This window comes from Ovis canadensis, chromosome X (assembly GCF_042477335.2).
Source record: "Ovis canadensis isolate MfBH-ARS-UI-01 breed Bighorn chromosome X, ARS-UI_OviCan_v2, whole genome shotgun sequence".
NCBI lineage: Eukaryota > Metazoa > Chordata > Mammalia > Artiodactyla > Bovidae > Ovis > Ovis canadensis.
In genome coordinates, this window is record NC_091727.1 from 73,303,479 (window position 1) to 73,323,825 (window position 20,347).

The 20,347-nt window shown below is 37.0% G+C and overlaps 1 protein-coding gene across 2 annotated transcripts in view; it reads left to right on the forward strand.

Annotated features, from left to right (window-relative positions):
- Positions 1-540: 540 nt before the first annotated feature.
- Positions 541-20,347, forward strand: part of LOC138931109 (adapter SH3BGRL) — a 77,328-nt gene continuing 57,521 nt past the window's right edge. The window contains exon 1 of one of the 2 annotated variants that reach the window (XM_070291893.1): positions 541-1,383. In XM_070291893.1, the coding sequence (XP_070147994.1) occupies positions 1,330-1,383 (54 nt within the window). In that variant the 5' untranslated portion in view covers positions 541-1,329. The remainder of the gene's footprint in view (positions 1,384-20,347) is intronic. The other variant, XM_070291894.1, reaches the window with a different exon arrangement.

Consider the following 20,347-nt stretch of genomic DNA (forward strand, 5'->3'; position numbering starts at 1 on the left):
GGAATTTATTAAGTAAATGACTTTAGGAAAATTACTCATTTTCTTGATTTTCCTTGAGTCTTTATCTGAAAAACTGACGTGATTATATCTACCTCTCAAGGTTGTTGTGCGGATCACATAGATTAGAGAAGGGAGACTCTATTAGGATGCTATTACAGTTATTCAACCTAGGCAAATATGATAAAGCATTAGAATGGAGAGGGAGGACAAAGTAAAAGTAAAGAAGTAGGACAGGTGACTGACTCTCTCCACTCTCATTCATGTTGCAAGTTCCTATTTCTGTTCATTTGACATAATCTGGGAAGTATAATTATTGTGGTGGGAGATCCTTAGAAACACACTTTACGTTTGTTTTGACAGTCAATGGAAACCACTCTGGGCATTATCAATTGTTTGCTCATTTCCCTCGAGTGACAAATAACCGTCTGCTCTCTCTGGTCACCATTTCCACATCTCCTGAAAGGTATGATCCAAATTCCCTTTCTATAACCAGTTACAAAACAAACAAAACAAAAATCATTCACTTTCTTACACTGCATTTTCAATTTTTTATTTGCAATTTCTTCCTCCATTCCTGAGTTTGCCAGTCAATCAGGCTTCCTGAGAATTCTCATGGAAGCAGGATTCCCTAATTTAACAAAAAGCAAAACTCAAAAAGAAAACCAATTCTGCTGTTTCTGAACCTGTGGAAACCTGATACTTTTCCTAAGCCACAGCACTCAGTCCTTCAGGGTCCAATTCCTGCCGTCAGCTAACACCAAAACAATCACTACAAAATAGCAGTCTTAAACTGCACAAGGCTTTGAGAACTTGGACTTTCTTACTAATGTCTGGTTTCAACGTAGAACTTCCTCTTCCAAAGGAGAACTTCCTCTTTCAAAGAAAATATCTTATTTGTATACATTTCCGAGCCGGAAGGCGCAGAACTTTGACTCTCCGTGAGGAAAGGTCCGTCACTGCAATTAAATTTAACTCAACGCTCCTTTCTTTTTCTTTCTTCTTTCCTGATTTTCCGGGAGTGAACAGTCAAAAATGTTTCAACAGATCTCGCGGTGCTATTCGAGATTCCACCCCCCCCCCCACCAAAAAAAAAAAAAAAAAAAAGAAATGATGCAAACGAGCCTGTGCCTTCTGGACTTTGGGGCTGCGATTGCAGCGGTCGGAGCACAGTGAAAGCAGCCAAGGGCGGGGCTCTGGCAAGTTCCCCTTCCACCTTCCCCCACCCTTCTTTTCCAACCTCTGTACGGCTCTTAGCTTGATTCCAGCCTTTGCTGCAGCTGCTCTCCAGCCGTTTGCAGGGTTCAAAGAACTACAGAAGCTGTTCCCAAGATGGTGATCCGTGTGTATATTGCATCTTCCTCTGGCTCCATGGCGGTAAGGAAGGTGGGAAGCCCACCTTTGTTATTTTTCTACACACCAGTCTCCTGAGGCCCCAGAACACTTGAATTGTATAAGTTAGTCTGGCAGCTTCTCCTTCGGTAGACACAGGCACTTCCACCCAATCCCCACGCCGGCCCGCCCCCCCCCCCCCCCCCCCCCCCCCCGTCTTCCCTTTTCTTCTCTTTGTTGCATCGATTTCATTTTTCCATGGAGTTTAGCTTTCTTTGCCTTACGATGTTAGGGCCACATTTCTTCTTTGAAGGAAAAAGAAAGCTTCAGAGTTTTGAGAGATGGTGGTATAGGGTTTTTAGGGTTAGGTGAAGAAAGTAAGTCACACACTGGTAAGAATGGAACATTTCACATATGTGTTCTAAGTATGGAGGCAAGGGACAGGGGTGCACATCTGTAAGGGATGTAAAACATGGTCTTACTGATGATGATGGAGTGGAGGCCTACTAAGGCACTGTGATTATATTTCACAGAGACCCCTATAATCAAAGAGTTATATTTTGCCAATGTGTAAAAGAGAGTTATTTAACTTTGGCCTAAAGAGTCTGATAGAACTAGGAAGAATGGGAGACATCAGGAACAATGATAAATATTTTTTTTAAAAAAACAATGTGATAAGGGATCTGTTTTTTTTTTTCTTCCATATCTTACCTTATTTTGACTTTTTCTTTTCTTAAAAAAAATATTACTTTGAGCAGTTTCTAACTGCTTCAAGTATATTGAGAACTGGAAAGGGAACTAAAAAGTGGCTTCTTGTGTAGTTGCAGACCCCAGTGACTGCTTCTTCAATTGATAGGACATCCCCCTCTCATTCATGTGCTCTTAATTTAGAATAACAATTTTCAAAAGTTGTGGGGAGCAATAGGCTAAACTAGGGGAAAGCTGAGTGTATATGCATGGTAAATAAAAGTGTCTCTTTCACAATTCGCAAAAAGCTGATATTTTTTTGCTTTTTGGGCTCAGGATGTGGGTTCCGGATGTGGAATGTATGAACCCTCTCTCTCTTCTGAGCTTTAGAGCAGCAGAAACAACAACAAAAAAAAAATCCATGTTTTTTGTTGTTATGTATTTTTGTTTTGTTTACCCCCAAGAGGATTTGGAATAGCACTGAAAGTTGTGTGAAATCACAAGAACTTTGAACCTTCAACTTGTCTGGCTGTATTTAGACATATGTGGCTGTATTTAGACAGTTTTGAAATAGAATACTTACGCTTATATTTTGGAGTAACTTTAGGTTGAAAACAGAAAACTTCTTATATTGTCTTTGAACTTATTTTATAAGCTTCTTGCCTTATCATTTTCCATATATATTAATTATGATATTTGAAATAATGTTTGAGCTGCTCAGAGTCTCAAGTCCAATACAATAATTGCAAAATTTAGAAGATCAGCTTAATACCTTTTGTTAAATCCCAAATTAGGTTGAGCAGATCAGGAAGTTAGTTTTGATGATTTCACTGGATAACATGCAGTTTCAATACTGCTTATTTATTCTTTGCTTTCTTGCCCTTCTACCCCTTCTTAAAAAGCAGATTCAACAAGAAACTCTTTTCAGAATTTCTGTTCAAGCAGAAACAACTATACCTCTTTCTTTGTTAAGACTTTAGTTTCTTAGGGACTTAAAAATTACTACTATCTCCTACTATGTCCTTTACCAGATTCCATTGTTGAAGACTATACAAATAAGAAATATTTATGCTTTTTGTGTTTTGTTTCAGTTATTTTTCTTATAGGTGATTATAGATTTGTCTGTTGTTGCAGTAATTATAGTTCTTGTAAACCTGTTATCAAAATTCTACTGCATATTGCCAAAACAAATTTTTGTTCTTTTATAATCTTACAGTACTTTTAAATAATATTAAAACAGTGTAAAATTAGTAAGCTTCAGAAGAGTTATTTTATAACATACATGGGGACTTATCAGTTTGCAATACTAAGGTCTTTCCTTAAAAAAAAATAGTGCTGTCATGTTGTATTTTAACATATGATTTAGAAATTTTGAGGCAAACATCCTAACAGGAACCCAGCAATAATTGCACAAAGTGAGATGCTTCTGTAAGTGACTAAGTATAGTTCTCTGAAGAGCGTTTAAAGGAAAGCTTTTGGTTTTGGATTGTGAAATCTTTGTTTTCTTACTCCTGTTAGTGATTTCAATAAAATTACCAACACTAGATGTTTTATCAGGCAAGGGAGGATCTATGATAATTACAACTTAGTATGACCTTAACTCAAGAGTACCTATCCTTCACAGTACAATTAAAAAAAGTTTTCAAACTTGTATTCAACTCTGCCCCAATTACAAAGGTGTAGCACTTGCTTCTCTAAAGTTTAGAAATGAAAGTGAGTATGTTGGTGTTTATACTATTATAAAATGGCATAAAATTTCTTGATGATAGCCATAATAGTGATAGTAAGTAGGAACACTTAAGTGTGCCAGATACTATCTCATTTTTTCTTTGCAATTTCTAGTCTTATTAATTACATCCTATGATTTTCTTTATTTTTAGGGTAAGGAAATATAGGTTCAGAGAGGTTAAATAAATTTCTCAAGGTCATAGAAGTAGTAAGCCACAGAGCTTGAATCCAGTACAAGCTGTTTGAATCCAAATGATACATGTTTAAAGAAATACATCCTCCCAGTGATGCATGACAGCTAGGAGACATGCAGATATAAATGTGAACAGAAGGGAGTAAGTCCTGTAAGTGAAATTGCTTGGGCATATGCAATCAGGGAGATAGAAAAATGAGGATCTAGTATAAAGGAGGGATAGTATGTCTAAAGGCGAATGTCAATAAGTGTGCTAAATTCACTTAAGGCCAGGGATATAGAGAAGATGCACATTTGGAATAGGTTTCATATAGGAAAAGGATGGAATTCAGGTCTTAATACTGTTTTTTAATATTTTTAGGTAAAAATCATTTAGTAAAAATGCAACTCCCAAGTTGCCTGTCTATAGGAAGTGATTTCTGCTTGTTCAGAACTGCTCATGCATGTTTTGACTTACTGTAACACAATAGTATATGCCATGCCATTTTTTTTCCTTGAAGTTGTAATGTCCTATAAATTTGCATTTAATGGAAGAGGAATAGTAAGCATAGAGCCTGTAATAAACAATGAATTTCAATGACAACAAAAATCAACCTTGGCCTTTGATCAGGATCTCTAGAGTGATAATAGCATGGAGAATTATAACTGACTTAGAGTTTTCTTCCCATACTTTTCCTCAAGTCCATAATTATCTCCATTTCAGGGTCTCTATGCATTTTAGATGTATAGAAATTTTAAGATTGAGTAGATAGATTGTGATAAATTTCTGAGGGTATTGTTTATGGACTAACTTCTGTAAAATGATCTCCTTTGTTTTACTGTTAAAACAAACTAGTTGTAGCTTAGGTTGTCCATATAGTAAATGAAATCTACATAATTTTCCTCCGTGGCATTATTCTGTGTATGAGTTATAAAAGCTAGTGATTGCCAAATCATTAGTCACTAGTCACTATTTTCTTCATTTGGATAATATGGACATAAAACAACAAGCCACAGTTCTTCATCTGTATGATTCTCAAGTATTCTCAATAATAATTGCATTATGTGAAAGAGTATCTGCTGCTCTTTTTTTCATGGAAAGGCATTTTAAATATAGCACAGTGTGTATTTCAATCCTAAACTTCCAGTTTACCCCCCACCACACAAACTTCCTCACTGTAACCATAAGTTCATTCTCTAAGTCTGTTTCTGTTTTGTGAATAAGTTCATTTGTATCAATTGTTTTAAGATTCCATGTATAAGTGATGATATTTATCTTTCTCTGTCTGACTGACTTCACTTAGTATAATCTCCAAGTCCATCCATATTGCTGCAAATGACATTATTTCATTCTTTTTAATGGCTGAGTGATATTTAATCGTATATATGTACCACATCTTCTTTATCCATTCATCTTTTGATGAATATTTAGGTTGCCTCCATTTCTTGGCTATTGTAAACAGTGTTGCAAAGAACACTGGGGTGCATGTATCCTTTTGAGCTATGGTTTTCTCTGGATATATGCCCAAGAGTAGGATTGCTGTATCTTATAGTAGGTCTATTTTTAGTTTTTTAAGGAACTGCTGTGCTGTTCTCCATACTGACTGTATCAATTTACATTCCCACCACGAGTGTAGGAGGGTTCCCTTCTCTCCACAGCCTCTCCAGCATTTATTATTTGTAGACTTTTAAATGATGGCCATTCTGATGGGTGTGAGGTGATACCTCATTGTAGTTTTGATTCGCATTTCACTGCAGATGGTGATTGCAGCCATGACATTAAAAGATGCTTACTCCTTGGAAGGAAAGTTATGAGCAACCTAGATAGCATATTCAAAAGCAGAGACATTACTTTGCCAATAAAGGTCCATCTAGTCAAGGCTATGGTTTTTCCAGTAGTCATGTATGGATGTGAGAGTTGTACTGTGAAGAAACCTGAGTGCTGAAGAATTGATGCTTTTGAACTGTGGTATTGGAGAAGACCCTTGCAAGTCCTTTGGACTGAAAGGAGATCCAACCAGTCCATCCTAAAGGAGACCAGTCCTGGATGTTCATTGGAAGGACTGATGCTAAGGCTGAAACTCCAATTCTTTGGCCAACGCATGCGAAGAGTTGACTCATTGGAAAAAGACCCTGATGCTGGGAGGGATTGGGGGCAGGAGGAGAAGGGGATAACAGAGGATGAGATGGCTGGATGGCATCACTGACTCGATGGACATGAGTTTGAGTGAACTCCGGGAGATGGTGATGGACAGGGAGGCCTGGTGTGCTGCAGTTCGTGGGGTCGCAAAGAGTCAGACACGACTGAGTGACTGAACTGAACTGAATAGTTAGTGATGTTGAGTATCCTTTCATGTGACTCTTGGCCATCTGTATGTCTTCTTTGGAGAAATGTCTCTTTAGGTCTTCTGCCCATTTTTGATTGGGTTGTTTGTTTTTTTGATGCTGAGAGCTGCATGAACTGTTTGTGAATTTTGGAGACTAATCCCTTCTCAGTTGCATTGTTTAAAAAATATTTTCTACCATTCTGAAGGTTGTCTTTTCATTTTGTTTATGGTTTACTTTGCTGTGAAAATCTTAATTAGGTCCCATCTGTTTATTTTTGTTTTTATTTCCATTACTCTGGAAGATAGATCAAAAAATGATCTTGCTGTGATTTGTCAGAGTGTTCTGCCTATGTTTTCCTCTAAGAATTTTATAGTATCTGGTCTTATATTGGGGTCTTTAATTCATTTTGAGTTTATTTTTGTTTATGGTATTAAAGAATATTCTAATTTCATTTTTTGTCATGTAGCTTTCAGTTTTCATAACACTATTTATTGAAGAAACCATCTTCTCTCTATTTTATAGTCTTGCCTTCTTTGTCATAGAAACATTGGGCATAGGTTCATGAGTTTATTTCTGGGCTTTCTGTTTTGTTCCATTGATGTACATTTCTGTTTTATGCCAGTACCATAATGTTCTGATGACTGTAGCTTTCTAGTATATCCTAAAGTTAGGAAACCTGATTCTCCAGCTCTGTTGTCTTTTTCAAGATTTTTTTTTTTTGGATCTCCTCATACAAGTTTTAAGATTTTCTGTTCTAGTTCTGTGAAAGATGTCATTCATACTTTGATAGGGATTGCATTGAATCTGTAGATCACCTTGGGTAGTATAGTCATTTTGAAAATATGATCCTTCCAGTAAAAAAAAAACATGATATATCTTTCCATCTTTCTGTATTGTCTTTAATTTCTCTCATCTTATAGTTTTCAGTGAACAGGTCTTTCATCTCCTTAGGTAGGTATCAATTCAGTTCAGTCACTCTGTTGTATTAGTATATTCCTGGTATATTATTCTTTTGATGCAATGTTAAATAGGATTATTTGTTTAATTTCTTTTTTATTTTTATTTATTTATTTATTTATTTTTAGTTTTTTATTTTTTTAAATTTTAAAATCTTTAATTCTTACATGCGTTCCCAAACATGAACCCCCCTCCCACCTCCCTCCCCATAACATCTCTCTGGGTCATCCCCATGCACCAGCCCCAAGCATGCTGCACCCTGCATCAGACATAGACTGGCGATTCAATTCTTACATGATAGTATACATGTTAGAATGTCATTCTCCCAAATCATCCCACCCTCTCCCTCTCTCTCTGAGTCCAAAAGTCCGTTATACACATCTGTGTCCCTTTCCCTGTCTTGCATACAGGGTCGTCATTGCCATCTTCCTAAATTCCATATGTATGTGTTAGTATACTGTATTGGTGTTTTTCTTTCTGGCTTACTTCACTCTGTATAATCAGCTCCAGTTTCATCCATCTCATCAGAACTGATTCAAATGAATTCTTTTTTACGGCTGAGTAACTCCATTGTGTATATGTACCACAGCTTGCTTATCCATTCATCTGCTGATGGACATCTAGGTTGTTTCCATGTCCTGGCTATTATAAACAGTGCTGCAATGAACATTGGGGTACATGTGTCTCTTTCAATTCTGGTTTCCTCGGTGCGTATGCCCAGCAGTGGGATTGCTGGGTCATAAGGTAGTTCTATTTGCAATTTTTTAAGGAATCTCCACACTGTTTAATTTCTCTTTCTGATCTTTCGTTGTTAGTGTGTAGAAATGCAACAGATTTCTGTGTATTAATTTTGTATCCTGCAACTTTACTGAATTCATTTACGAGCTCTAGTAGTTTTCTGGTAGCATCTTTAGAATTTTCTACATATAGTATCATGTCATATTCAAGCAGTGACAGCTTTATTTATGCTTTTCCAATTTGGATTCCCTTTATTTATTTTTCTCCTCTGATAACCATGGGTAGGACTTCCAAAACTCTGTTGAATAAAAATGACAAGAGTGGGCATCCTTGTCTTGTTTTTGATCTTAGAGGAAATGCTTTTAGCTTTTCACTATTGAGTCTTCTGGTAGTTGTGGATTTGTCATTTATTGCCACTGATCTTTGTATTTATAAATAGAACATTAATTTGAAATATGCTGTGGTCTTTGTCATAGCTGCCAAAGTTTGTTTGAATGCTGTGTAAAGATATTCATAAGCTATTTAGAAGAGCAAAATTAGAAATTTCATGAGATGGCCATTTGGACATGCTTTTTGGATGCCCTGAACCGTGGGAAATGGCAGCTCTCATGAAGCAAATGCAGGAACAATCTAAAGACCAGTGCCTTTAGATTGATGTCTTATATTTAGTGGCTGCTTTCCTTAATGTCACAGCAGCAATGGCAAAACTTTTGGAATAATTTTGCCCAATTTAAAGAGGCTCAGGAGACACACTTACCCATGATCATGACTCTTGGGTTCTTGAAATTCGAATGGTTGTAGGAAAGAATGCGTTGCGGAAGTTTAGTAAAAGTTTCATAATATGGTAGGAGAAAAGCATAAAATAAATTTATTTTTAGCTCAAAGACTATTCTGTCAGGGAAAGGGCTTTGATTAATAAACCTTAAGGTCAACCCTCCCCCCAGTGGCTCAGTGGTAAAGAATCCACCTGCAATGCAAGAGATGCAAGAGACATGGGTTTGATCGCTGGGTCAAGAGAGATCCCCTGGAGGAGGGCATAGTAGCCCACTCCATTATTCTTGCCTGAAAAATTCCATGGACAGAGGAGCTTGGCAGGCTACAGTCCATGAGGTCTTTAAGAGTCAGACAGGACCAAAGTGAACACAGCATGGCACCCCCTGGGTTGTGCTGGAAGAGAAAAATAAATTGAAGCCTTAGACATAGTAAAGTCAAATGTTCTAATTTTCTGTAGTTAATCTTTAAATTATTTCCCAAAATATATATTGTGCTGTGAAGCATATATTTTACAGGAATATTTTCTACTTTAGGTGAATTATCAAGGGTAAATGTGTTTCATTTCCTACTGATAAAATTAAACAGATTGGGAATCTGTTGATGACTATATGACCATTTGTTTGTTTTCAGTTCTGTTGTACTTTGCAGCCTACCAGGAAGCCTTCTAAACCCAGTATTTAATTACTTCCTCCAATGCAGACCAAGATTAAACAAACATACATTTAGAAAGAAGATGCAGCTAATTTATGATGACTATTTTTATTAATATGAGAGCAAAGCTGACTTTTCACACTTGGCCAATAGAGAATAATTCTAAGCAAAGGGCTTGTTTTCTGGCTCAGTCCCTCACATTTTAGCTTTATTGATTTGTTGGAAGTGTTTCCGATTGCCAGAACATCAGGCAAAAGTTAAATATAAATTCAAAAATATCACCACAAATTTATAAAGTGTATGTTTAAAAGTATTCAGTAGTGCTGCTAGATTTTTGTTTCATTACTTTTCATTAACCTGGCTAATCAGGATTTGACTCTAGTAATGGTAAAGCCTAACATTTATTTATGCATTGTGTATATCAAGCACAGTGCCCAGTGTTTCACATACTTCATTTCAAACAAGTTTAATCCTTGTGATAACTTTGTGAGGTAAGTACTAGTATTAGATTTATTTCATTTTTTTTTATTTTTTAAATTTTAAAATCTTTAATTCTTACATGTGTTCCCAAACATGACCCCCCCTCCCACCTCCCTCCCCACAACATCTCTCTGGGTCATCCCCATGCACCAGCCCCAAGCATGCTGCACCCTACGTCAGACATGGACTGGCGATTCAATTCTTACATGATAGTCTACATGTTAGAATTCCCATTCTCCCAAATCATCCCACCCTCTCCCTCTCCCTCTGAGTCCAAAAGTCCGTTATACACATCTGTGTCTTTTTTCCTGTCTTGCATACAGGGTCGTCATTGCCATCTTCCTAAATTCCATATGTATGTGTTAGTATACTGTATTGGTGTTTTTCTTTCTGGCTTACTTCACTCTGTATAATTGGCTCCAGTTTCATCCATCTCATCAGAACTGATTCAAATGAATTATTTTTAATGGCTGAGTAATACTCCATTGTGTATATGTACCACAGCTTTCTTATCCATTCATCTGCTGATGGACATCTAGGTTGTTTCCATGTCCTGGCTATTATAAACAGTGCTGCGATGAACATTGGGGTACATGTGTCTCTTTCAATTCTGGTTTCCTCGGTGTGTATGCCCAGCAGTGGGATTGCTGGGTCATAAGGTAGTTCTTTTTTTTTTTTTTTCCTAACTTGCAATCCATAAATGCGATTTTTTTTTTTTGAATTCAGATGATTTTTTTTTTAAATTTTAGTTTTTTATTTTTTAAATTTTAAAATCTTTAATTCTTACATGCATTCCCAAACATGAACCCCCCTCCCACCTCCCTCCCCATAACAACTTTCTGGGTCATCCCCATGCACCAGCCCCAAGCATGCTGCATCCTGCGTCAGACATAGACTGGCGATTCAATTCACATGATAGTATACATGTTAGAATGTCATTCTCCCAAATCATCCCACCCTCTCCCTCTCCCTCTGAGCACTTTCTAACACCACACACAAAAATAAACTCAAAATGGATTAAAGATCTAAATGTAAGATCAGAAACTATAAAACTCCTAGAGGAGAACATAGGCAAAACACTCTCAGACATAAATCACAGCAGGATCCTCTATGATCCACCTCCCAGAATTCTGGAAATAAAAGCAAAAATAAACAAATGGGATCTAATTAAAATTAAAAGCTTCTGCACAACAAAGGAAACTATAAGCAAGGTGAAAAGACAGCCTTCTGAATGGGAGAAAATAATAGCAAATGAAGCAACTGACAAACAACTAATCTCAAAAATATACAAGCAACTTATGCAGCATAAGGTAGTTCTATTTGCAGTTTCATATGACTGAAGGGGATATTGCTAAGACCCAGAAACTAGGTACATTGCTCAAAATCAAAGAGTTACAAATGGTAGAACTAGGATTAGAACTCAGGTTGTTTTGACTAAACACTTCTAAGCATTGTGTTATTTGTACTCTGTCTTACTGGATAGATACTGAACAGAAATTATGTCAATAGTACATTAAAATCTTGTCATGTGATTGGGAACATATAACTGCCATTTAATAAATATAAGATGCCTGAAAAGAAGGAAAAAGACTGGATGATGCCTAACTAGGCAAATATATCATCTATAATCTGCATGTGAGAGTTAGGTGCGAGTGGGAAAGATACATTAGTAGCAACATTTTCATATATAATTTAGTTTTTTTTCTTGAATAAAATTGCTTAACCAAAGACATATTTTTAAAATAGCATTTGTGACATCTATTGAATTTTTATGACTTTGATTCTTTTTAACATAATTATAATATGGCCTGTAATGATTCTATAAATGTAAATTAAGAAAGCAGTACTTCTGTGATTTGTAAACTCTGGTTCTGAACTCTAGTCTTTGAGTTCTGTCCCTTTGGCTTAGTCCTTTCTGGAAATGAGACCCTGCCACAGAGTTGGAGTACAGCAAAACATTTTTGCTGAGGGGATTTCCAGCAGTGACTGAAGACAAAAAGAACTTCACCTTTTTAAAACTGGAGAATAGTCTTCTTAGTTGAGCTACAACATGAGAAAATTTTGTTTGTTTTACTAGCACTCAGCCAATTGTTTCACCATAAGTGCAGCATATTTCTCAACACTGAAATTATAACAGTATATATATATATATATATATATATATATATATATATATATATATAATAGTGACTTTATTATTTAAGAAATCATTCTATCCAGTGTGACTTAGAAGGAAGATGAGCATAGACAAGTACTGAATATGTTACAAATATGATAAAGCATCTCATTTTTAATTTTATCATGTAAATAATTTATCAGCTTTAGTTGATAATAGTAAGAACTATCACTCATTGGACACTTAAAATATGCCAGGCATAGTGGCAAGAACTTTCGATGCATTGTGTCATTTAATTCTTATGGCAATTCAGTGGAGTCAGTACTCCCATTGTGCTCATTTTTTTCTTCCCTTTTCCCCTTTTTTAATTGAGATATAGTAGATTTTCAATATTAAATATATATATATCAGATATACAACTAGTGATTCACATTTTTTAAAGGTTGTGCTCCATTTATATTTAATACAAAATATGATATATATTCCTTGTGCTGTACAATGTATACTTGTAGCTTATATATTTTATATGTAGTAGTAGTTGGTACCTGTTATTCCTCTATTATTATGACTCTTTTAAGAAGAGGAAACAGACTGAGAGAGCTAGCAATGTTAGAGCGCTAACAAACACCCTTCAGATCTGTCTGATTCCAGAGCTCATAATCTTAATGCTTATGTTATTCTGCCTAATGATTGTTATTTATTAATTATCCAGTATGAATGTAGCTCTGAAATTAGTTTAAAAGTCATTGTAAAATTTCTTTTCTTCTGAACTTGGAAAATCAAGAAAAGTACTTCTTAATTAATTGGTCTATAGCAGTACCAAGAATAATTCTAGCTGCCTGTTCATGTAAACATCTTAGAATTCTTTAGAGTAGAAATTTAAAGTCATAAAAGCTTATGTGTGTATGATTAGTTAGAATGCAGAACAAACTTGGAAAATCACAAAAAGTACTTCTTAATTAATTGGTCTATAACAGTACCAAGAATAATTCAGTTGCCTGTTCATGTAAAGAACTTAGAATTCTTTAGAGTAGAAATTTAAAGTCACAAAAGCTTCTGTGTGTATGATTAGTTAGAATGAAGAACATGTGCTTTTATCCCAATATAGGAAAATTACCTTGTGTAAGACAGTTTAACTAAAAGTAGATTAAAACATGTTGGTTTTGGGAAAGAATTTTAAGCTTTTAGCTAGGAAATGTAGTTTTAGCGTGAAGTATGCCTGATTCCTGGGTAATCTGATTAGGTCACTAAACCTTCCTTTGCTTCTCATCACCCTCACAAGTGGAATATAAATAACATAAAATTATTAGTATTATGGAAGAAAACTTCTGCAAGTAATTGTCATTGGAAATCTGTTACTAAATAATGTGTAATCTGATCTCACACTTTCAGAATCTTAAGCATAATTGGTCTTGCTCATCAACTAAATATTTTGAACTGAAAAAGCTGTGGTTGTGGTGAAACTTTTTCAATGAGTTTCTACTTAAAACTTTTAGAAATAAAGGTCTTGAATTTAAATATTCTGAGCAATATTGAGAGGACACTGAAGTTGGTGGTGGTGATATAGCAAATTGGCCAGGCAACGAGACAAATATCTGGTGAGTTTTAAAGGGAATATGTAGAAAGTGTGGCAAGATCCATAATAAGGCTGATTCTGTACCAGACCCTGGAATTTGTGTGCTTAAAAAAAAAAAAAAAGTTGTTGAAAGGAAAATCTAAAAATATTATGGGAAAATGTGACTAAACATTTTTTGTCCAGTTGCATTAAGACTTATTATTATATTCTGAAGTTGAAGAATAATTTTTGTTCAGTATATGTTTGTATCCCTTTTATTTTGTGATTATGATCAGTCTCTGTGTGGAGTCTTAAGAGAGGAGTATGTATATATCTCCCTTGATATTTAGTCTGACTCTACCAAAAAGATGACCTTAGAACTAAAGCTATACATTCCAGAGAATCCTTACACTATCAAAATATCAGGGTCTGTATAGCGGAAGTCCCATCAGTCACATAGCACGTATATACTTTTAAAATTCAGTGACTCTAGATTTCATGAAAGGGTGATGCTTTGAAATACAAAACATCTAGCACAGTATTATTTAAATCATTTATGTCTGGAGACCTAAGTAGATTAACTATAAATCAATATATAATTACTTTTTGAAAATCATTTGCTACAGAGATATATTTTATTTTTTCACTGTATAATGTAGTGGGATAGAGGAATATTGGAGTTGTACTTTCAGTTGTACTTCAATATATAAGTCTAGGCATACAGTGCATAAACATCTCATTTCTTGGAATATATAGAGAACATCTAAAATGGGCTACTGCTACAACAATTAGATACCACATTGTGCAACAGCTCATGTTAAGAGATTCTGGGGGAAGAAAAGTGGAAAACCTGAACTTTTGGGTTGTCCACATATTTTTCCAATAAAGTTATAAGGAAAAGTACACAATCTCCTAATGAGTGAGATAGTGTGTTAGTCGCCAACTCATTTCTGACTTTTTGTGACCCCATGGACTGTAGCCCAACAGGCTCCTCTGTCCATGGAATTCTGCAGGTAAGAATAATGGAGTGGGTAGACATTCCATTTTCCAGGAGATCTTCCCAATCCAGGGATTGAATCTGGGTTTCCTGCATTGCAGGTACATTCTTTACTGTCTGTGACAACAGGAAAGCCCAATGAGTGAGATAATTATGACATAATTCCATACCCACATTTGCAAAAAGGACCACCTTTTAATGTCCTTATAAGACTTCATGAAAATATTTGAAGTTGGAATGGTAGACATTAATTTATATGTCTGTTTTGTTTTAATAAAAATACATAGCAAGGAGAAGGCAATGGCACCACACTCCAGTACTCTTGCCTGGAAAATCCATGGACGGAGGAGCCTGGTAGGCTGCAGTCCATGGGGTCACTAAGAGTCGGACACGACTGAGCGACTTCACTTTCACTTTTTACTTTCATGCATTGGAAAAGGAAATGGCAACCCACTCCAGTGTTCTTGCCTGGAGAATTCCCAGGAAAGGGAAACATGGTGGGCTGCTATCTATGTGGTCGCACAGAGTTAGATACGACTGAAGTGACTTAGCAGCAGCAGCACAGCAATTTTCATTTCATATGATTAGCCATGAGTTCTTATTATATGTAAAAGCATATAATGAAAAAGACAAATGCTTGTTGTTGTATATAACATCATTAAACTTTTTAAAAACATCTTCTCAAACTACATAGACATTGTATCTACCATAGTAATTGTTTTAAAGTCACATGAAACAAAATAAGTGAGGCAGTCTGGAGATTTGAGTTTTTGAGACTATGAATTATGGTGGCTACGTGGGTGCAGGAGGGTTGGGAGGAGCCATCCCACATTGATCAGGAAAGGTGGCGGTGAGGAGATTCATCCAAGGTAAAGAGCAGCAGCTGCGCCTTGCTGGAACAGCCATGAAGAAATACCCCACGCCCAAGGTAAGAGAAACCCAAGTACGATGGTAGGTGTTGCAAGAGGGCATCAGAAGGCAGACACACTGAAACCATACTCACAGAAAACCAGTTATTCTAATCACACTAGGACCACAGCCTTGTCTAACTCAATGAAACTAAGCAATGCCCGCGGGGCAATCCAAGACGGGCGGGTCATGGTGGAGAGGTCTGACAGAATGTGGTCCACTGGGGAAGGGAATGGCAAACCACTTCAGGATTCTTGCCTTGAGAACCCCATGAACAGTATGAAAAGGCAAAATGATAGGATACTGAAAGAGGAACTCCCCAGGTCAGTAGGTGCCCAACATGCTACTGGAGATCAGTGGAGAAATAACTTCACAAAGAAGGAAGGGATGGAGCCAAAGCAAAAACAATACCCAGCTGTGGATGTGACTGGTGATAGAAGGAAGGTCCGATGCAGTAAAGAGCAATATTGCATAGGAACCTGGAATGTCAGGTCCATGAATCAAGGCAAATTGGAAGTGGTCAAACGAGATGGCAAGACTGAACGTCGGCATTCTAGGAGTCAGTGAACTAAAACGGACTGGAATGGGTGAATTTAACTCAGATGACCATTATATCTACTACTGTGGGCAGGAATCCCTCAGAAGAAATGGAGTAGCCATCATGGTCAACAAAAGAGTCCAAAATGCAGTACTTGGGTGCGATCTCAAAAATGACAGAATGATCTCTTTTCGTCTCCAAGGCAAACCATTCAATATCACGGTAATCCAAGTCTATGCCCTAACCAGCAGTGCTGAAGAAGCTGACGTTGAACGGTTCTATGAAGAACTACAAGACCTTTTAGAATTAACACCGAAAAAAAGATGTGCTTTTCATTATAGGGGACTGGAATGTAAAAGTAGGAAGTCAAGAAACACCTGGAATAACAGGCAAATTTGGCCTTGGAATGTGGAATGAAGCAGGGCAAAGGCTAATAGAGTTTTGCCAAAAGAATGCACTGGTCATAGCAAACACCCTCTTCCAACAACACAAGAGAAGACTCTACACATGGCCATCACCAGATGATCAACACTGAAATCAGATTGACTATATTCTTTGCAGCCAAAGGTCGAGAAGCTCTATACAGTCAACAAAAACAAAATCGGGAGCTGACTGTGGTTCAGATCATGAACTCCTTATAACCAAATTCAGACTTAAATTGAAGAAAGTAGGGAAAACCGCTAGACCATTCAGGTATGACCTAAATCAAATCCCTTATTATACAGTGGAAGTGAGAAATAGATTTAAGGGCCTAGATCTGATAGATAGAGTGCCTGAAGAACTATGGAATGAAGTTCATGACATTGTACAGGAGACAGGAATCAAGACCATCCCCATGGAAAAGAAATGCAAAAGAGCAAAATGGCTGTGTGGGGAGGCCTTACAAATAGCTATGAAAAGAAGAGAAGCAAAAAGCAAAGGAGAAAAGGAAAGATATAAGCATCTGAATGCAACATTCCAAATAATAGCAAGAAGAGATAAAGAAAGCCTTCTTCAGCGATCAGTGCAAAGAAATAGAGGAAAAGAACAGAATGGGAAAGACTAGAGATCTCTTGAGAAAATTAGAGATACCAATGGAATATTTCATGCAAAGATGGGCTCGATGGACAGAAATTGTATGGACCTAATAGAAGCAGAAGATGTTAAGAAAAGGTGGCAAGAATACACAGAAGAAGTGTACAAAAAAGATCATGACCCAGATAATCATGATGGTGTGATCACTCATCTAGAGCCAGACAGCCTGGAATGTGAAGTCAAGTGAGCCTTAGAATGCATCACTATGAACAAAGCTAGTGGAGGTGATGGAATTCCAGTTGAGCTATTTCAAATCCTGAAAGATGATGCTGTGAAAGTGCTGCACTCAATATGCCAGCAAATTTGGAAAACTCAGCAGTGGCCACAGGACTGGAAAAGGTCAATTTTCATTCCAATCCCAAAGAAAGGCAATGCCAATGAATGCTCAAAGTACCGCCCAATTGCCCTCATCTCACATGCTAGTAAAGTAATGCTCAAAATTCTCCAAGCCAGGGTTCAGCAATACGTGAACTGTGAACTTCTTGATGTTCAAGCTGGTTTTAGAAAAAAGCAGAGGAACCAGAGATCAAAATGCCAACATCCGCTGGATCATGGAAAAAGCCAGAGAGCTCCAGAAAAACATCTGTTTCTGCTTTATTGACTATGCCAAAGCCTTTGACTGTGTGGATCACCAGAAACTGTGGAAAATTCTGAAAGAGATGGGAATACCAGACCACCTGACCTCCCTCTTGAGAAATCTGTATGCAGGTCAGGAAGCAACAGTTAGAACTGGACATGGAACAACAGACTGGTTCTAAATAGGAAATGGAGTATGTCAAGGCTGTATATTGTCACCCTGGTTATTTAACTTCTATGCAGAGTACATCATGAAAAATGCTGGACTGGAAAAACACAAGCTGGAATCAAGATTGCCGGGAGAAATATCAATAACCTCAGATATGCAGATGACACCACCCTTAGGGCAGAAAGTGAGGAGGAACTAAAAAGCCTCTTGATGAAAATGAAAGAGGAGAGTGCAAAAGTTGGCTTAAAGCTTAACATTCAGAAAACGAAGATCATGGCATCTGGTCCCATCACTTCATGGGAAATAGATGGGGAAACAGTGGAAAACAGTGTCAGACTTTATTTTTGGGGGCTCCAAAATCACTGCAGATGGTGACTGCAGCCATGAAATTAAAGGACGCTTACTCCTTGGAAGAAAAGCTGTGACCAACCTAGATAATATATTCAAAAGAGGAGACATTACTTTGCCGACTAAGGTCCATCTAGTCAAGGCTATGGTTTTTCCAGTAGTCATGTATGGATGTGAGAGTTGGACTGTGAAAAAGGCTGAGTGCCGAAGAATTGATGCTTTTGAAGTGTAGTGTTGGTGAAGATTCTTGAGAGTCCCTTGGACTGCAAGGAGATCCAAGTAGTCCCTTCTGAAGGAGATCAGCCCTGGGATTTCATTGGAAGGAATGATGCTAAAGCTGAAGCTCCAGTACTTTGGCCACCTCATGCGAAGAGCTGGCTCACTGGAAAAGACTCTGATGCTGGGAGGGATTGGGGGCAGGAGGCGAAGGGGACGACAGAGGATGAGATGGCTGGATGGCATCACTGACTCGATGGAGATGAACTTTAGTGAACTCCGGGAGTTGGTGATAGACATGGAGGCCTGGCGTGCTGCAATTCATGGGGTCGCAAAGAGTCGGACACGAGTGAGCGACTGAACTGAACTGAACTGAATATAGTTTGCAAATAAGAAGTTGCATGTGATGTGAGGGCTCAAAGGCAGAAGTCCTTGCCTGAAAGTTGGCATGCTATCTCACAGGAATCAACATTCTACTTCCCAACGAATGTACCAAAGTACTTTGTCTACCCTTTTTAGTCACCCTGTCAATGATCTCCTTGAATAACTATTCTGAAAACAATAGTGTATCAGTTCAGTTCAAGCTTTACTCAGTTTTCCTGTCATCACATTAGAGAAGGGTGTGAAGTAGATCTTAGGTATAGTTTGCACTTTCTTCTGATATTTGAACTTTTTTCCACAGTCATGGTTTTCATGATTATTATACAGTTCTGTTTAAAGCCAGATGTAGCAGTGTTGAAAAGTTAAAGATTTGTGGTAGAACTACTTATCTGTTACCTTGGAATACTGGAACAAATCATGCTAAGCCTCCTTTTCATTATCTGAAAAATACCTTTTAGTCTTCTTAATAATCCCTTCACTTTGGGATCCTGGCCTTGATCTTTTGTGTAAACAATTATTTCTTACAAAAATCTGAGGTGTATTTATATTTATCTATAAATCCACAATCATCTTATATTTATTTGCTCTCCCTTCCTGTTCTCCTTGGCCCTTTCTTTTTCCTTTTTAAAGGATTATAGGACTTCCAGCAGTAAGGTTTAATGTTTGGTTCAGGATTCTACGTATCAATGTCCTGTATTTAGGTAGGATTTAGTTCATGCCAATTGCTATGTTAAATTTGATAAGGATCATCTCTTGAGCCAGACTTCCTAGGGAGGGGGCTATTCAGTGTTTGCCATTGGTCAATCTTATAGCAAAAAGACTCAATGCTGAAATAATCGATATTTCTCTTTTGCTTCCACCAACTCATTAGATAAAGATAATTTTAGCTCCTCCTTCCCCCTTACAACATATTTTTAACTCTTCCCACCACAAACATTTGAACACCATCAAAAATAGTTGCACTAATTACCAAAATTAATAAGCGTCAAAATCCAGTTGGGCCTTGTTCTTTTGGATAAATTTTCTCCTAGTACCAAATTGGTCTTAAAATAGCATTATGGGGAATTCCCTGGTTGCCCAGTGGTTAGGACTTCACGCTTCAACCACAGGCTGCATGGGTTTGGTCCCTGGTCAGGGAACAAGGATCCTGCATGCCATATGTCATATAAAAAATAGTATTATGGCTTTCAAATTTTTGTAACAATGCTTTAGTGTACTAAAACAACTATATCTCGATAGAAAGGGCATGATAAAAGTTAATTTAATTTTTTGGACTGTTGTCACTCGTTATTAAGAAACCTAGAGTAGAACACTGAAAATTCCTTCTTGTGGAAATAAATGGCTTTCAGTCTTTCCCATTTTTCTCAGCATCAAACATACTAAAAATAAAATATTAAAAGCATCTGCATAGAAGGGATCATAAGAAGTCATCCAGTCCATACACATAAGGACTGCCTGTGAATTGTCCCAGAAGGATCATAATCAATTTTCTCTTAGTAAAGTCTCCAAAGAAGGAATATATAACCTCCCTTGATAATATGCTATTTCTTATTGTCCTAGATTTTGGGACTAAGATTGTGGAAATCTGGGTAACTGATGGTTATTTTTTACCTCTTTTTGTGCA